Source organism: Astatotilapia calliptera, chromosome 20, assembly GCF_964374335.1.
Source record: "Astatotilapia calliptera chromosome 20, fAstCal68.1, whole genome shotgun sequence".
Classification (NCBI taxonomy): Eukaryota; Metazoa; Chordata; class Actinopteri; order Cichliformes; family Cichlidae; genus Astatotilapia; species Astatotilapia calliptera.
Genome location: NC_137441.1, coordinates 13,330,552 through 13,347,656, shown reverse-complemented (window position 1 = coordinate 13,347,656; position 17,105 = coordinate 13,330,552). Strand labels below are relative to the sequence as shown.

The following is a 17,105-nucleotide window of genomic DNA, read 5'->3' as shown; positions in this document are numbered from 1 at the left end:
TACCCATGAATCATTCTAGATTAAAAACAAAAGCAATCTAACTCATGGGATCTACATCTACACATAACAGAGAAATTGAAAAAGAACCCATGTTAAATTGTACCTTTAGGCACTTTGTTACTAGCAGCCTGTTGCAAAAATACTACATTTCTTCCCCATTTATTTGTTTCAATCTATGAAAGAAATACTAAATATAGCACCGTTCGTCAGGGTGATTCCAAAGAGCTGTTAGACAAAGAAATTGGCATATCTTAGCACGGTGTGCCTATCCTTGAAAAAATTTGAGGATACTGGACAAGTGGACAAAGAAGAAGCAGCAGGCCTGAAAAAAATACTACAGTAGATGAACAGTATTTGAAAGGCATGTTCTTATGAAACAAGAAACAAGTTCCGCAAGAACCTGAAACTGGACCTGAGAAATGTACCTGACAAGATCTAGAAAAAGACAATATATGCCAAACTACACAAGAACTGGACTGAAAGTCAGTGGCAACAGGCTTTATGGAGTGATGAATCCAAATTTGAAATCTTTGGTTTAAGTCATCGTCAGTATGGCGGGATCGTCAGAGGTGCAACAATGTGTGTTTACAGCCATCTGCAAAACATGTTGGAGTCTCAGTCATGGTTTGGGGCTGCATTTCAGCCAGTGGTGTTGGGGATCTTGTCAAAACCGATGTAATTACGAGCACAGAAAAGTACAGTCAGATTGTGATCCACCATGCAATTCCATCTGGAAATTATATGATATGCAGTAACTTCACTTTTCAGCATGACCATAATTCCAAGCACACTGCCAATGCAGTAAAAGCACCTGAAGAGAAAAACACATATTGGAAGACTATCAGCCATGGATTAGCCTCCTCAGAGCCTGGACCTCAAGATTACTAAAGCAGTGCGGGATCAGCTTACACGGAGAATAGAACAAAAGGATGCCAACATCCAAAGAAGAGCTTTGATTGTCCCTCAAAAAGCTTGGAGAACTATTCCTGAAGACTACTTTAAGAAATTACAAGAAAAGAAAAAGTAACATGGGGTAGGTGGCTCAACAGTTTTGCCAAACCTAGAAAGTAAGGTGATGGAGAGCTCTGAGAATGTATGTAATGAACATTTAAAGCATATTAACTTATTTTTCTTTCTGTAAAGCTTTGAAGCAGAAGAACTAGATCTAGGATAAGTTTATATTATATTTCGAAATCACACACATATGTGGTCGTTTTAAAGAAAGTTAAACAGGAGCAGCAGGATTTCAAAATGTTTAAGAGAGAGACTGACACCTACATGTCTGCCCAGCCGTGTTCGCCTATAATGTCTATAGCTTTGAGATGTTCTCCTGCTGACAGGTACATCTCTGCTGCTGCCCGCGGCTCCCTGCTGCTCTTAGCCCAGTCTGCCTGCTTGGTCATCAGCATCCGAGAGCTCTTTGGGTCTGTCACTCCAACAAACTCCTGCAGCAAGAGAGAGAAAGTTTCAAACTTTACATCACATTCAATAATTAGTCATTAAGATGGGCAACAACCAACAATGTAATGTAATGTCCAACAGTTTATCAAAAGCAGATTCCTAACAGTAGTCTGAAAGGAGAGAAAGAAAAGTCCAGTTCAGATGGGCAGAACCATGTGGGTCAAGTGTGAGACAGGAGGAAGCGAGTCACACAAACAGCAGGCAGCTACAAGGCCTTTCCCTCCGGTGTCCATCCTACCTAAAACAAACAGCCGGAGGGACCAGATGGCCACACAGCCACATAAATATACAGCAGCCACATCAAACACACATACAATCTGATACAAACTCAAGCACAAATATACATGAACGAGTCATGGCTGTGTCATCTGCTCCAGCAATGCGAGTGCAACGGTGATGATCAAAAGTGGGGGCACCGCATGTAAACATAATAAAGCACGAATTTGTCTCAGCTCCAACTGACCCCCTCATCAAAGTGTTCGTGTAGGAACAGACGCTGGCTTTATTTCTCTCCTTTTGTGCCCCACTTCCAACTGTAACTATATGTCGTACAGGGATACGTGTGTAAACGTTGGCCATGCGTGTGCAGATCAGATGATATATGTAGAGATTCTGATGATATATGAGGAGATGAAAGACAGACAGTAAAGGGGGGGCTGTCTGAACACAGTGCAGGGCCCCAATTTGGCATAACTGCACATGCTGAAGAAAACCATATGCTCTAAATCCCGAAAACATGCAATGCTTCGCAGGTGTTTTTGTCTGTATCGATACAATATCTTATATGTAAGAGCATGTGTTTTAGTCAGTGATTTAATCACCTTGGCGTAGTCGAACATGCGCAGGTCAGTGTACATGCTCAGCGCTCTGGATTCGTGGCCAGTACGTTTGTAGAGCCTGGCTGCCTCGTGGAATTTCCCCTGGTAGGCGTAGACGTCTGCCAGAAACAGGTCATTGTCGTTCTCACCCCGCTTCTTCCTCTCCTACAAATCAGTCAACACAAACACTGAGTTGGGTGCTAAGACTAACAGTCACATATATTAGCATGCACACACACACACACACACACACACACACAGTTATGCATGTGGCTTTGCATACACATAGAGTTACACAAGACTGAAGGGTGTTGAATCTTCACAAACCTCTTCTGCCATCAGCCACAGAAATAACAAACACAATTTTTATTGAACGAAAGAAACACTTCTTTCCATATATAATAATTTTACTGACAAAAACAGACTGTCAAAGATGAACATTTCCACATTTCAAATAAGAACAAGCAGAAACACCCAAGCCATAACAGATTCTGCTCCGCTCAGCAAGCACATTGTTAAGGATTTGTGCATATGCTTAGCTGTGCGCTTGCATGTCAGCGCGGACTCAACTGGAAAAGGTCACTCGGGATACAGGTTCCTCCTTTGTTTGAGGTTTAGGTCTAGTTCAGAAAAAAGCCTTACAATTACTGACATTATTGTATGATGACAGTAATTATGATTCACTATTTAATGATGTCAGGATATACACTAGCCAGGAAAAAAAAAACCAGAAAACAAAAAAAAATTATAACCAAATTAGGCCTCTGAGGACTTAGCATTACCTCAATGCTATTGATTAGTTCCAGGTAGCGCAGATCTCGGATTCTAATGAAGGCCTGAAAAGGTGGAGAGGAAAGATTTAGTATAATTGCGTCTGAGAATCTGTTGCTTTGTGTTCTTATTTGCATTACTAGCTTCTTAAAAATTCTTCATCGGACACTGATTAAGGATGTGGCTTCACTGTTGATTTGGCTAACTTGGGTAATGTCCATGTTTTGACGTTAAGTGGTTGCAGTTAACATGATGAAGAGTAGGGTACTGTATATTTCTATTGCTCATTTTACTAGAAGTAGTAAATTGTGAAGGATGGTAAGATCTGCCTTACTTAATCAAAACAATGTGTGTGTGTGTGTGTGTGTGTGTGTGTGTGTGTGTGTGTGTGTGTGTGTGTGAGTGTGAGAGAGAGAGAGAGAGAGAGAGAGAGAGAGAGAGAGAGAGAGAGAGAGAGAGCTGACCTTCTTGGCAGTCTCAAAGTCAAGTCCCTCCAGGGCTTCTGTGGCCAAATCCCTCCAGTCACTATCTGTCACACCCAGGCAGGCAATCTGGTAGGCCTCCTTAAACATCTTCCTCTCCAAGTACTGGTACATGGGTGCAGACTGGCAGGCCAACACCATCACAGTTAAAAGCATTATAAATACAAATTTGTGGAAAAGAATGGCCACAAACCAATCAATAAACAGAAACAAAACATCTTTACGAAACACTTTTTTTTCCGTAACTGATATAAATTGCATCCATATATATCATTTCTTTCTTTGTAGTACAAATAAATACCATATTTATGATAAAAATGACCAGGATCGTGGCACGTGTTTCTGCAGACATGTAGAACTAATGCAGAGCAACAACGGAGGAAATTTAAAGGTTAAGCGCATTTCGCTGGGACGCATTTCGATGAGTCACAGTACTTTTAACAGCATATTGTGGAAGAGAATGAAAAATATTACTTCTTTAATATTTAATATGCTTTAAAAAGCGTATAACTCTGTGGCATTATGAACACTAATATAACAGCCAATACCAGGGTAAGGGTAGAGGTCAAAAGGTCAAACAGAGATAATATACTGAGATTTGAAATTTGACATTTGGAATTTATACTTGATACAATTCCAGTTCATACGAGCCCAGTTTCATAAAGACTAGATGAATACTTTAGGAAGTATTAGAAATGACCTAGTAACATATGATGAAAAGCAAGAACCATGTAACAATTTTAACCATCAGTTTCAATTTCACACAAAATTACTACATTTTGACCATTTTTATTTCAGAAGCATTTTGGCTACAGACCTGTGCCACCACACGGAGCGCCATCACTGCTTCTAGACATGAGCAGCCTGACAAGATAATACCCACCTGCGGCACCTCCACTGCAGACATGGAATACACATGGAGGCAGAATATCTTGGAGCCATTGTAGCCGACCATAAAGCCTTGCATCTTCTGCTGGTGTACAGGGAAGTTGCAAGCCTTGATATTAAGGTAGCCATTCCCAGAGAAGCACAGCATGTCCTCACACTGGGTGTTCCAGGCTACACTATTGGCATTAGGCTCCTGTAAGGAAAGCAAATGCAAGTACACAGGAATAATGAGGTCAGAGGTGACTGTGAAACACATACAAGTCTGGGCTATTGTAAACCTGTTCCTGTATTTAATGCAACTAATTGAGCACACATGCTTGTTTCCATTTTATTTCACTCCACTGCATCTCTGAAATGCAATTCAAAGCCCGCGAAGCTAGGTTCCTTCGTCACGCCCTTTCCACTGCCTGCTGACCTGAAAAAGTAGCTCTTTACTCTTGATGTCATAGACAAGGAGAGTGTTATGCTCATCCACCACAGCCAGTTTATTGCGGGAGGCGCTCATGTCCAGGCAGCGCACTGACGTTGTTAGCTTCAGCAGCGTGATGGGAAACGGGTTGTCAACAAATATCTTTAGTATCTGCAAACAGAGAATAGAGAATCAGTTGTGTTGTAACTGGCTCCAGTAACAGATATATCCAAAAAAAAAATGCTTTCTTCATTAGGACAGCAGTTTCCTTTATGTTCAAATTCCAGGAGCACTGGCATGTGAGCATGACTCCCACTTCTGTGGTTACTTTGTGTGAGAATGGATCTTCTTGGAGTACTCACAGCACCATTCTTTAACCCTACGAGTAAACCCTCTCTGCCTGGTGGACCACCAATCACTTTGATGTATCGAATTAGAGATTCCATCACCCATTCCTTTTCCCTCACACTGTTGAAGGACAGACACTGGAGTCTCTTCTCCTGCAGAAGAGCAGAGTAAGAAGGCTGAGGCTTCAATTATATTTGACAAATGGAGCGCTGACTGGTGCAGCATTGTTAAACGTTTCTGTTTTCATCATTTCACAGTGTGTTAATCTCATCCTTTAAGCAATTCAAACATACTCGTAAATGTCTCGCAAATCCTAAACACAGTGCTCTTTTAAGCATCAAAAGGTGTTTAAAGAAAGCAATGCCATAAAGATTAACAGTGATTTGATTTGACAGTGACATATACAGCACAGACCACATGAACACAGCCCGTTTATATGGTCTAAAAGTTCTTTTAGGCATGAAACATGAGTACGCCTGATAGAGAGATCTGAAGCACCTCTGTCACACATAGACAGATTTAAAAGGAAATAACCGCCGCATTACGGCCGCTCCTCCTCCCTACCAGACTGTCAGACACACAGAGACAAGAAGCAGAGAGCAAACCCAAGAGACATCCACTGGTTCAACAGACTATGGTGCCTTCCCCCTGATTCAACTGGCTTAATTTATCCAGTTTGAAGATGGTTGAGAAAGGGAGAGAGACAGAGCACATGCACAGCTGGAGTCTTTTGCAAACTAGGCAGAAACATCTGGGGGAACAGCCATTCCATTTCTGGACTGTTTGGGCTTGAAGTAAATGTCTAAACATTGATTTACTGTGCTTTCATCGTATTAATAGCGCTCAAATGTCACTGCAGCCTCTTGCACAATCAAGTGTGCATTAGTGTAATTCACAAAGAACAGCAGCCCCACTGGAGACCAGAGGAAGTATAACTGAAAGAAAATACAAATACACACAGGCTCTGGCGGACGCAAGCAACTTTAAATGAATGTTTTTGTATATTTTGCCACTACAAAAAAAACTGCGGACCTCTATCTCTTCTGACCTGACACAGAATGATATGTTGGGAGCAGACGACCAGCAAGTTGCATTCAAACTTCCTGCATATTTTCTCCTTGACGCGGTAGTGCATGTCTGAGGAGTCGTCTGAATAGAGCTCGTAGATGAGGATCTTCTCGGGCAGCTGGATGGCAAGGCGGTTTCTATAGATGGCGATCTTCTTCACGAGCTCACGACACTTGATCCTCACTGAGGGGAAGAAAAAAATTGAGATAAATGGGAGAGAGTAGTCATGAAAGGAGGGTGAGGAAGGTTTAATTATCTTAGCCGATGCATCCTGTTGAATAAGTTTGCCCTTGGTTTTTTTCCTTCAAATCTTCCTCCCTCGTTGGTGCGAGGAAATTAAAGACTGTCACCTCTCATTTAAATAGAAAATCCTATTATAGCAAGATGTTCACCAAAACATTCGATATCTACTCATTAAAAAAGGCAGGCCATCTGCCCTTACATTAGATTAATTTGAATAATATGACAAGAGGAAAATGACAGTGAAGTTTATCTCCCCAAATGCTGTCTGCATTGCTTTGTTTGATCATCTCACTGTGAAGCTGCAAGATGTGCAAACAATTATTTTGACGAGGCATCACAATAGCTAGCCTATCTTAAACTCAGAAGCCTGTACACCAGAGCAAAAGCGCACCTTTTTGCTCAGTGATGAGGTGCTGGACAATGACATCAGTCATGCTATCTCTGTAAGCATAACGATCCTTGTAGAGGCCATGAACTGTACTGAAGATAAGTTGGTAGCAGGCGATGGTCCCATCCTGGCAGCCCAAAACCTAGGTAAGAGACAACAATGTAGCAGTACATCCCATTAACACTTCTAAAAACAGACTGCGAGAGTGGGAAAATGTTCCTGTTGTTAAAGCCTCTACACGGCAGAACTGAGAGAATCTGCTAGCAACCAAATCTCTCCTGTCACTTTTAGTTAAACACAGTGAAAAGAAAAGCGGGGAAAGTGTTACTTTAAAATGAAACGGCTTGTGCATCTGTGCAGTTAAGGAGGCACTCTGTTAGAGGATCAAATGTCACCCTAAATGTAACGTCAGAGCTCTGAGCGTGTTGCATTTTATTCTTGTTCTTCTATCACAACACTTAAATAATGGCGTATGTCACAGTGAGAGCAATTTCTCTAGATATATGGCTTCACAAGCTGTGGACCCACCACAAAGTTGGAGTCAGGCTTAACCCGGCAAGTCCACACCCAGGAGTTCTGCTCTCCGACAGTTCCTAGCCGCACACCATCTTTTGTGTAGAGGGACGCCTGTTTATCAGAGCCACCCATCACTATATACTCGCCCTTAGAGAAGTAGCCGACGCAGCACGGGTCATAGGTGAGAGTCCTGTCTTTTCCAATCTGAGAGAGACAAAGAGAGAAAAGGACATTAAAAATAAAACTAGCATTTCTTGCAGTTATTGCCCAAGGGCCCAGGCCGGCACTCCCCACCGTCTGGGCTTGCACACTTCAAAGTCCTCAGTATTCAACCAATTCCTTTGAGTGTTCGATGAAAAGCCAGACAAAAAAGAAAGTGTTTCTCTGGTTTAAATAGCCTCCTTTGTATCAGTCTTCAAAGTCCATTTGCACAACATCATATCAGGTCGCCCCATTTGGTACATCTGGTTTTCCTCACTCTGGGATAAAGCTTCCCTGACGATCCATAGTTATTTTCTCTCATTGCGAACAATTCTTGGTGTTGTAATCAAAACAGCATGTTCAATAGATAAATAGGCCAATGACAAAATATGAGCCTAAGGCATAACGGCAGAGTAATGAACACTGCATATTTGTCTATAATTACGATATCGCCCACTGGGAATTTAGGAGGAAGGAGGAATTGCGAAGGGGGCATTAAAGCATAGCAGGACCACTTCCAATGTACTGTTATGGTTTCAATAGACCCTGACAGTCTGATTAAAACAGGAAAAACTCCATAAAGAGTTTTAAATACGTTATATTTTGAACAAACAGACTAATTTTGTGATGTTGCCGTCGTAGTGCTTTAGCAAGTTAGAGCACATATTACTGACAGTGTTTCAAAATGTTCTAAGTCTTCTGGTGTTTTCCCATGAAAATGTGGTTAGTCATGCATGTGTTTAGCCTTTTCAACAGTTAAAAGTAACAGAGAAGATAGATTAGAAACAAACATGTTGCGATAACAAGATACTGTATACACTGTATAGATATTACAAATCACCATGGTGTCTGTACACCCACGCAGGCATGATCTGGTGTCACCGTGTGGAATCAATATTTTTTGAGATTTTGTGACAAAGTGACCAAGCTATTCGAGCAACTAAAATGAGCAAAAGATGCTTAATTTTATACGTGACTACTTTTTTTGTTTTTTAATTGGTCTTTTTGTCTTAGGACTCGCCCAGCTTTCACTGCATGACAGCCACTTGATAGCTTGGATAAGATTCAGCTCCTTCCCATGACCCTAAACTGTTTAAGCAGTTAAGAAAATGGATAGTGGATAGTTCTTCTTGTGTTTATCATACCCACACTGTTTCTTTTATCTATAATAGTTAATCAAAAATTTTCTAAGTTTGTGGTTTTTAATCATTTTTATGCAAAACTGTTGCAAGTTAGCGCCATCGGCAATCGGTCAGTGCAAAACAATACAATGTACTGATGACAAGTGGAAAATTACAATAAACTCAAAGCCTATATCATTACAAAAATATACATATGTTTCATTAATGACCCCCTATCCATTACCCGTAACATACCAATGGGCCTGTTCCAAGTCAAATGACCAATCCATAATAGAACATATCAATATATAAAGACTAAATGCCCTCACTTGGCCACTTAATGGTAACACCACTGGCCAAGCCTAAAGGTTGGGATAGAGGGGAATGTCTACAGAAAGTAAAACTGAAAAGTTGATTTCAAAACTGAAAATAATAAGTCCACAGTGTCTAAATTAATAATTTCACATTTACTTTTGGATTCACATGGTACATAAAAACTCATGTTCTGTGTTTGATTCTTCATCAAGCACAACCTCATCTTTATGTGGAGTGTATCTCTGTGTCTGAGCTATTCAGCCATGACATGATGATTAGTAAGTTACCAAATACATATTAAATACAATGCCATACAATATGATAGTTTATGGTAGGTTGTGACATTCACCTGTTTTCCACTGAGCTGATAAAAGGAGAGCTTCTGACCCCAGTCTGCCACAGCCAGAATGTCATTGTGCTCATCCCTGTGAAAACACAACAAAATGACTACAGACATAAGCATTAATCACAAGATTCAGCACTGATGAGGCTTCTGTCATTTAAGTAATGATGACAGTGAAAAGCAGAGCAGCCAACCTTCAGCTAGGGGACACGCCGGTCACTCTCTCAGTGATGCAAAGTAATGGATGCAAAGCCTTTTAATGTTAATTTTCCAGAACTGTTTTAATTCAGGACAGAATACAGCATAAACCCATGTACCTCTGCATCTATTAACCCTGAATCTCTGGCGGCTCTAGCAAACGCTGTTCCCTGATTGACCTCATGTTTTGACCACAATTTGATTACCAACTTTCCCATATGAGGCAACCCAGCAATAAAATCTCTACTGTCTTTTATGGCTTTTATCTTTATCCTACTTCCCGCATCTTTTCACCTTTGTGTCGTCTTTTTCCCTTAATTGACCTGTTCTGTGGTCCTGCATAGTTTTCATTGCTGTACTCTCTGCTTTGGCTGTAGGGGGAATCATAGAGCAAAGACAGCTGTTCCCAGGCATCATAATTCAGTCCATCATTGAGAAAGGTCCACCGCTCACTGGTTGAACACTGCCACCTGCTGGCCCTACAAAAACTACACCTAAATAAGAAATCTAATTTTGCACAATTTGGGCTCAAAATCTTGGAAGGACAGACCAAAAATATACATGGCTATGTGTTAATCTGTGGAGACATCCTTCCATTTCTATAATAACTTAGGACTAACTTGGAGGGATTCCAGGCAATGGACCAGATAGGAGAAGAGGAGCCACCTGGACGCTCTATTTTGACCTTCTCCTCCCCATTTTTGTTCCGAATGCTCACCACTCCATTCATCATACCCAGAGCAAGGTATTGCCCGTCGTTTGTCCACCTGCAAGCAAATGATGCACAGCAACATAAATGCACAAATGAAAATGTACTGCTGCTGCATAAACGTTGCTGCTCCAGACTTCACTTACCCACAACATGTTATTTTGCTGCTCACTTTATGTTTGTTTACAGATTTTTGCTCTGGAGACCACAGGCCTAAAAATATGAGAAGTTTGAGATGTTTAATTTCTCTATGTACTTACATTAGGTCACATTTATCAAAGTTCTCCACTAAGGTGCACTCACCAAAGTCACCAGATGAGCAGGAGGCAAGCTGGTGAGTGACTGGGTTGTAGGCAACACACTGGATAGAGTCATTGTGACTACAGATAAACAAATAAAAGAAAAAATGATGGAGGAGTACAGACTGTGCACCGTGGTGTAACACTACAACTCTGTAATACTAAAGCAATAAGTAAAAGCGCTGCTTACGTATATTTTAAAATACCCTCCAGTTTAGAAGTCCAGATAATAATGCTTTTGTCTGCTGACCCTGAGGCAAATCTTTTACCTGCAGAAGAATGCACTACTGAGTAAGAATTAAGAACAAAAATAAGATGACCGACACAGAAAAATGTAGTGAAACTCAATTTAGTACCATCTTTGGCATAAGCCACACAGTACACTATGTCTTTGTGTCCTTTTAAAGGCTGAATAATACTGCCATCTGTTGCATCGTAAACCTGGAACAAAAAAAAAAAATAAGGTGAAATTGAGTTGAACGATGAAAGTATTCTCTACATGTTTGCATTTTTAGGCTAAAGAAAACAGAAAAGCCTTACCAGGACACGAAGCCCTGCAGCAATTATGAGTTGGCTACCATCTGGTTTGAAGGCAAGGTCATAAACGCTGCAGAAAAAAAAACAAAATAACAGATCCGTGTTGAAATGGTTTTTCAATAAATTGATTAGTTCACGAGCAACAGCTATGAGGATCCATTCATCACTGAAATCATATAATGGAGGTTCCCTGTGGAGTTTTTGAACTCTGGCAATGCCATGGAGGTGGATTTTACAAGGACGTTATTGCTGTCTGCCAAAGTGCACACAGGGAAGGTTTTGCAACCCTCCAACTCTGTTGAAGGTTTTGGAGGAATTCACAAACTTATGAGTGAAGATAAAGCCAAAACATGTCACTGCAACACTGTGAATTAGTAGATATGTTGTTAAGAAATATGAAAGAAATATTAGAAATATAGATGTTAAGAATTCTGGTGTAAAAAAAAAGGATAAATAAATAAAAGCACTGAAAAATCTGGTTTGTATGAAGAGGGAAAACATTCAGCAGTTTTGCTAGATTGCAAGGATGCACACAATCTGTTTCGGTGTGAAAACACTCAGTGTGAAGCATGGAGAATAATGGCTTCCAGTTTCATAAGTGTGAGAATTTGCAAGTGTCCAATGTTTCTTTAATAGGTTCTTTCAGCTGCAACCTTATTTCCCAAGTGGTCACCACAGCGGATGGATCTGCATATTTGATTTGGCACAGATTTTATGCTGGATGCCCTTTTGATGCAACCTTCCCTCCCTGATCTGGGGTTTGCGACTGGAATTAGGAGTGAACTAGCTTGGGACCTCCAGTGTCTTCTTTCAGTATTGAATTAGGGAATTTCTTTAATATAGCACACTGACTTTTTCTCTTTTTTTCATTTTGGATAGACCGAATAAACAAAAAAAACATAAAATTCAGAGTTTGAGGAAAACGAGGACATCTTTAGCAAGGACAAACAAGTGCAAACAACAAAATCACACACGCACACACAAAACATACAAAAAATGTTTGCACCTAACAACAAGGAAAATCACGCGTCTCCATCCACTCCACCCTGCGTGTGCTCTCTCCTCCACCTCTTTTGTGCACTGTCTGTTGTTTTGGATGGTTCACCCCAGATATTTAAATTGGTCCACCTTAACTACTTCTGCTACTTGAAAACTTGTCACCTGTCTCCCTCTCATTCACACACGTATTCTGTCTTGCTTCTACTTTCATTCCTCTTCTTTCCAGTCTGTACCTCCACCTTTCAAAGCTCAAAGGGGCTCAAAGACAATCCCTGATGTAATCCCACCCTCACCTCGAACCCATCTGTACCACACAACTCCCCACTGTTGCACTGTCCTATTACATGTGCTGCACCACCCTCACGTACTTCTCTGCAACTCCTGGCTTCCTCATGCAATACCACAGTTCCCTTCCTGACAGCTTATCACATGCTTCCTTCAGATCCACAAAGACACAGCTCAAGTCCTTCTGACATTCCCATACTTCTCCAATCAACACTTTCAAAGCAAAATTCCCATCTGTAGTGCTCTTTTGTGGCATGAAGCTGCTCACTGATCATTACCTCACTCTTTAAGCTAACTTCAACAACACTTTTCCCCATAGCTATGGTATGGCTTACGAGTTTTATCCCTCTGTAGTTACTGCACACTTGTTCTTAAAAATCAGTACCACTTCTCCATTCTTCAGGCATCTTCTTACGCTCAAAGACTGTGTTAAGCCATCTGATAAAAACGTTCACTCTTTTACTTGACTATATCCAGATCAATTGTACTTACGTGCATAGAGTTTTAAGCCAGGAAATTAAAACCTTTATAAATAAAATGAATAAAAATCCCTAGTGGGTCCACTGGGGGTAGGGACACCAATAGGTGTCAAACTTTAGATGGACTGGACTACGTCTTTGTCTAATGTCAAAGTGAAAAATGTGATTGATCTGTGGCTCAAAATTAATTGAATCATACCACCAAAAAAACTTAACTCCCATTTATGCATATAAGAAGTTGGAAATATCTCATTTAAAACTACAGCATGTTTTTATTAGAAAACAAATAAAGCTGTTAAAATGTTTCAAGTGACTTCTCAGCATCATTAACATATCCCACACTGTCTCACTCAAACACAGTTATCATACTAAGTATATAAAGTCCTGCTTTTGCCTTTTTGGGGAGTCATATTTTTCCTATCCAGATACAACCATCTATCCAAGATGACTCCTGCAACATATCAAGTATTGTAATTTGATTTGATCATAATATAAACTTTTTAGTGGGCATTAGAGTATTGTGAGTTACTCTGTGATTTCCATTCTCCCTCTGAAACAGCACAAAAGCATCTCTCCAAACACCTACTCGGATTTGTTTTTTCGGGAAGTCTGATCTTTTAAATGCTGGACTAAACAGAACTACCTTAATTCCTGACAAGAATGTAATGGGAAATAATAGAAAATAAGTTAATACCTTATTTAAAAAGATTGTTTAATAAAAATATGTTATTAGGAGCACGCAATTCTGCACAGCACCCAAAAAACCCCGTAATGAGAACTAGAAATCATACGTCTATGATTATATCGGTTACCAAAGAACCATCATAAGCTACTGTACTTATTGAAAATACATAATGCACGACATCTAATATGAGAGCGATTTGAAAGATGGTGATAATTGAATAGCCGCGATGCTAAAGCTAGTTAGCAGGCTAACACTAGTTTACATAGCAACCACCGTTGCTAACCACCTAGCGTTACATCTGAGCATCGGGACGAGGCTGACAGCGCAAACCTAATCACCCAGATTCCTACCATTGCTCACGGATCGTTTCCTTCCATGCTAGGACGGCTCTCATTTCCGCTCTTTAACTGAAAAAAGCACCAAAGGCTCTTTTTTCAACAGGTTGCTGCAGTTCGCTTGGTTATTTTTTCACTCTGTACCGTTTCTTGTAGCGAGTAGCTCGCAATGCGCAGACTCGCACTTGCTCGCTACTTCCTGCTTCTGTGTTGACATCAGAAAGTACTCGGGAAAGCAACGTCGAGACAAGAAGATGCACATCTAAAGCCTAATCAGTATTCATGTATGCTACACACGCCTTTGTTAACGTTTTAGCTCTTTGCTGTTGATCTGCTGCCCAGTAATGTCCAGCAATCCTTTTTTAATGTGGCTTTATGTGAGCAAACTGTAGAATGAGCAAACGCCTTGTATGTGTTGTTTTTGTAATTGTCCAAGTAAACATGCACGAACAAAACAAGAACTACAGGTTCATAGTTTAACAATAAAGCCAACGTTTTTTTTATTCGTTGTCTTCACTTCAACAGGACTCCAAAGAAACTAAAAATGCATCCTACTAGATGAGATACTGAACTGGAGAGCAGTGTGGACATGAATCATCAAAGTCTCAAAGAAGGGGATATTTTGTGCACTTCTTCCGCATTGCCCCCTGGCTGGATCAGAGAAGTGAGGCAGCGGAAAGCAGGCAAAACAGCAGGCAAACTAGATGTCTACTTTACAAGGTGACTCAGTTTTGTTTTTGTGTTTTTTACAATCTTGTCTCTGTTGATGTTACCTGTAAGTTCACCACAGAAGCCCTTAGATCACCATTTAATTGATTTTCCTGTTGTTTAAGTCCCGAAGGGCAAAGGTTCCGGTCCAGAGCATCTCTACGCACTTTCCTCCTGGAAAGTGGAAGTGGTAACTTAGACATAAGCCTCTTTGATTTCACCACATCACAAGCACCCCCTTCCAAAGTAAAGCAGAGGAGAGGAAAGAAAAAGCCTTCAGAGGGACAGCAGGAGGAAACAGAAAATGGAACAGCAATTCTAGAGGCACCTCCAAATAAATCCAAACAAGCCTCTTCCTCCCTCAGAAGTGATACTAAAAGTGGAAAAGTGAAGACAGCAAACGACACAAATCATATTGATGCTGACACTGAACTACAGAAGACTGCATGTGTATTAGAAGTGAATGTGAATGGAGACAAAACTACTGAAAGTTTAAATGGTTGCTTACAAGCTTTGACCTCAGAAAAAGTGGACAATGTACATCTGCAAAAGAGCCCCCAAAGAGGAGGCCAGCTGAGAGAGAAGTTACTCAGACTGGCTCCTTTAAGTAATCAACTAAACAAATCTATTCTTCAAGAGGACAAGAAAGCAGATTTGCAGCCTTCGGCCCCGATTTTGAATGTTGAACCTGCCGCTGAGAGCGAGAACAAAGGTGATGAAAGCAAAGGTGACAACACTCCTAATTCTGACCTGGAGGCTGGTGGTGACAGTCGTCAAGATGCTGAAGAACATGCGTTGTTACCTGATACCACTGATGGGAGCTGTACACCAGTTCGAGAATCCCAGAATAGTAAGTATGAGCCACACTGACTGACAATTTGTTAAAGTTTTTCATGTTTTTTTGAGCTTATCCAGTGCATTAGTGGTTATTTATGTCTCCCATTATCCTCTATATTTGCAGCTAGAAATTCATAAAAATCAAAGAAACCAAATGCCTTAATTGACACAAAACGTTACAAATAGAAAAAAAAAATGCATACATTTAGATCTGATAAAGAGGGGGCGAAGAATAATGGTCCATTGTTAGAGAGTGCATCACATCATTAGTCTAAGGGAGGACAGAATTGATTGAGTAATCTTACTGCATTAATGAAGCCATCATAGGACTCCACCACTTTGTGCTCAGCGAATGTATGATTTTCTTTATTGTGTCATTTTATGAGGTACTTAACTTTGGACCCGACCAAAAGATGTAAAGCAGCTTCACTCTTCTAATATCTATAAATGTTTCCTGTCTGCTTAGAGTCCAAAAGCTTGGAAGGCAAGCGGAAAACAAGTCCTTATTTCAGTGGGAAATCCAGCAGAGATGGTAATGTTTAATGCAGGAAACTGTGGATGCTTTTACATCGGACATGTAGATCAACATTCACGAAATAAATAAAGTGTGTAATTTAAAGAAACGTGCACTGTCCTCATTCAGGACTTAGCCCACCGAGGAGGAAGGCCTTCAAGAAGTGGACACCTCCCCGGTCTCCCTTCAACCTCGTACAGGAAACTCTTTTCCATGATCCCTGGAAGCTGCTGGTAGCCACAGTTTTTCTGAACAAAACCAGTGGTAGGATTCAACACACACATTTAATTATTCAGGATGTTGCATTAAACTTTGCTGAAGCCTGGCATTTATTTAATACAGGTAAAATGGCCATTCCAGTCCTGTGGCAGTTCTTTGAGCGTTATCCATCTGCAGAGGTGACCCGGCAGGCCGACTGGAAGCCCATGTCTGAACTTATGAAGCCACTTGGCCTGTATGAGCTTAGAGCCAAAACACTCATCCGCTTCTCAGGTGGATATTCTTGACTGCTAGTGGATTACAGCAGCAACTACCTTTGTGCAGAAGCAATGTCCATTTATTTATATATATTAATGTAATTTTATTGTTCATTTTTGGTAGTCTTTGCATGGTTTTAGTAAGAATATATGAAACAGAAAAAAACCCTCACAACACCTTTTCTCTTGTGTAGATGAGTATCTAACTAAACAGTGGCGTTACCCTATTGAGTTGCACGGTATTGGAAAGTACGGCAACGATTCGTACAGGATCTTCTGTATCAATGAGTGGCGACAGGTGGGTATAATCCCAACTATTTTACTTCAGTTGCTTCCATTGCTCCCTCATTTATTTGCTCTAAATTCAAGTTTAATTTGTTGTTTTTTCGATTCTTGTGTCAAAGGTAAAACCTGATGATCATATGCTAAACAAGTACCATGCTTGGCTGTGGGAGAACCATGAGAAACTGGGAATCTGAAGGACCAGAAACAAGAAAATCACTTCTATCACACAAACTGCAGTTACCCAACAATATAACAATATTAGCATTATGGAGGACTTGAAATTTTAATCGTGAATTTCTTCAATATTATGCAGTATTACGCTGGCTAGCCTTTAAGAACTTTTACTATGTGTTGAATAAAATGTTTTAAGCTGGTTAAAAGTTGAAA

At 40.5% G+C, this 17,105-nt stretch overlaps 2 protein-coding genes across 2 annotated transcripts in view; one reads left to right on the top strand and one right to left on the bottom strand.

Moving 5' to 3' along the window:
* The window catches only part of ift122 (intraflagellar transport 122 homolog (Chlamydomonas)), a 27,280-nt gene extending 13,226 nt beyond the window's left edge, over window positions 1–14,054 (bottom strand). Inside the window, exons 1-18 of the mRNA XM_080294492.1 lie at window positions 13,914–14,054; window positions 11,119–11,185; window positions 10,935–11,019; window positions 10,769–10,847; window positions 10,583–10,659; window positions 10,426–10,492; window positions 10,191–10,337; window positions 9,379–9,454; window positions 7,405–7,596; window positions 6,880–7,018; window positions 6,226–6,428; window positions 5,192–5,329; window positions 4,836–5,000; window positions 4,416–4,613; window positions 3,515–3,655; window positions 3,062–3,115; window positions 2,283–2,444; window positions 1,279–1,445 (exon numbers count right to left, since the gene is read on the bottom strand). Coding sequence (XP_080150618.1) covers window positions 1,279–1,445; window positions 2,283–2,444; window positions 3,062–3,115; window positions 3,515–3,655; window positions 4,416–4,613; window positions 4,836–5,000; window positions 5,192–5,329; window positions 6,226–6,428; window positions 6,880–7,018; window positions 7,405–7,596; window positions 9,379–9,454; window positions 10,191–10,337; window positions 10,426–10,492; window positions 10,583–10,659; window positions 10,769–10,847; window positions 10,935–11,019; window positions 11,119–11,185; window positions 13,914–13,957 — 2,201 coding nt within the window. The 5' untranslated portion in view covers window positions 13,958–14,054. The remainder of the gene's footprint in view (window positions 1–1,278; window positions 1,446–2,282; window positions 2,445–3,061; window positions 3,116–3,514; window positions 3,656–4,415; window positions 4,614–4,835; window positions 5,001–5,191; window positions 5,330–6,225; window positions 6,429–6,879; window positions 7,019–7,404; window positions 7,597–9,378; window positions 9,455–10,190; window positions 10,338–10,425; window positions 10,493–10,582; window positions 10,660–10,768; window positions 10,848–10,934; window positions 11,020–11,118; window positions 11,186–13,913) is intronic.
* mbd4 (methyl-CpG binding domain protein 4) lies at window positions 14,043–17,105 on the top strand. Its single transcript, XM_080294508.1, has 8 exons — window positions 14,043–14,182; window positions 14,424–14,618; window positions 14,732–15,456; window positions 15,910–15,975; window positions 16,087–16,221; window positions 16,300–16,449; window positions 16,628–16,731; window positions 16,838–17,105. The coding sequence occupies exons 2-8, from the start codon at window positions 14,488–14,490 to the stop codon at window positions 16,910–16,912; spliced, it is 1,386 nt and encodes a 461-aa protein (XP_080150634.1). The 5' UTR covers window positions 14,043–14,182; window positions 14,424–14,487; the 3' UTR covers window positions 16,913–17,105.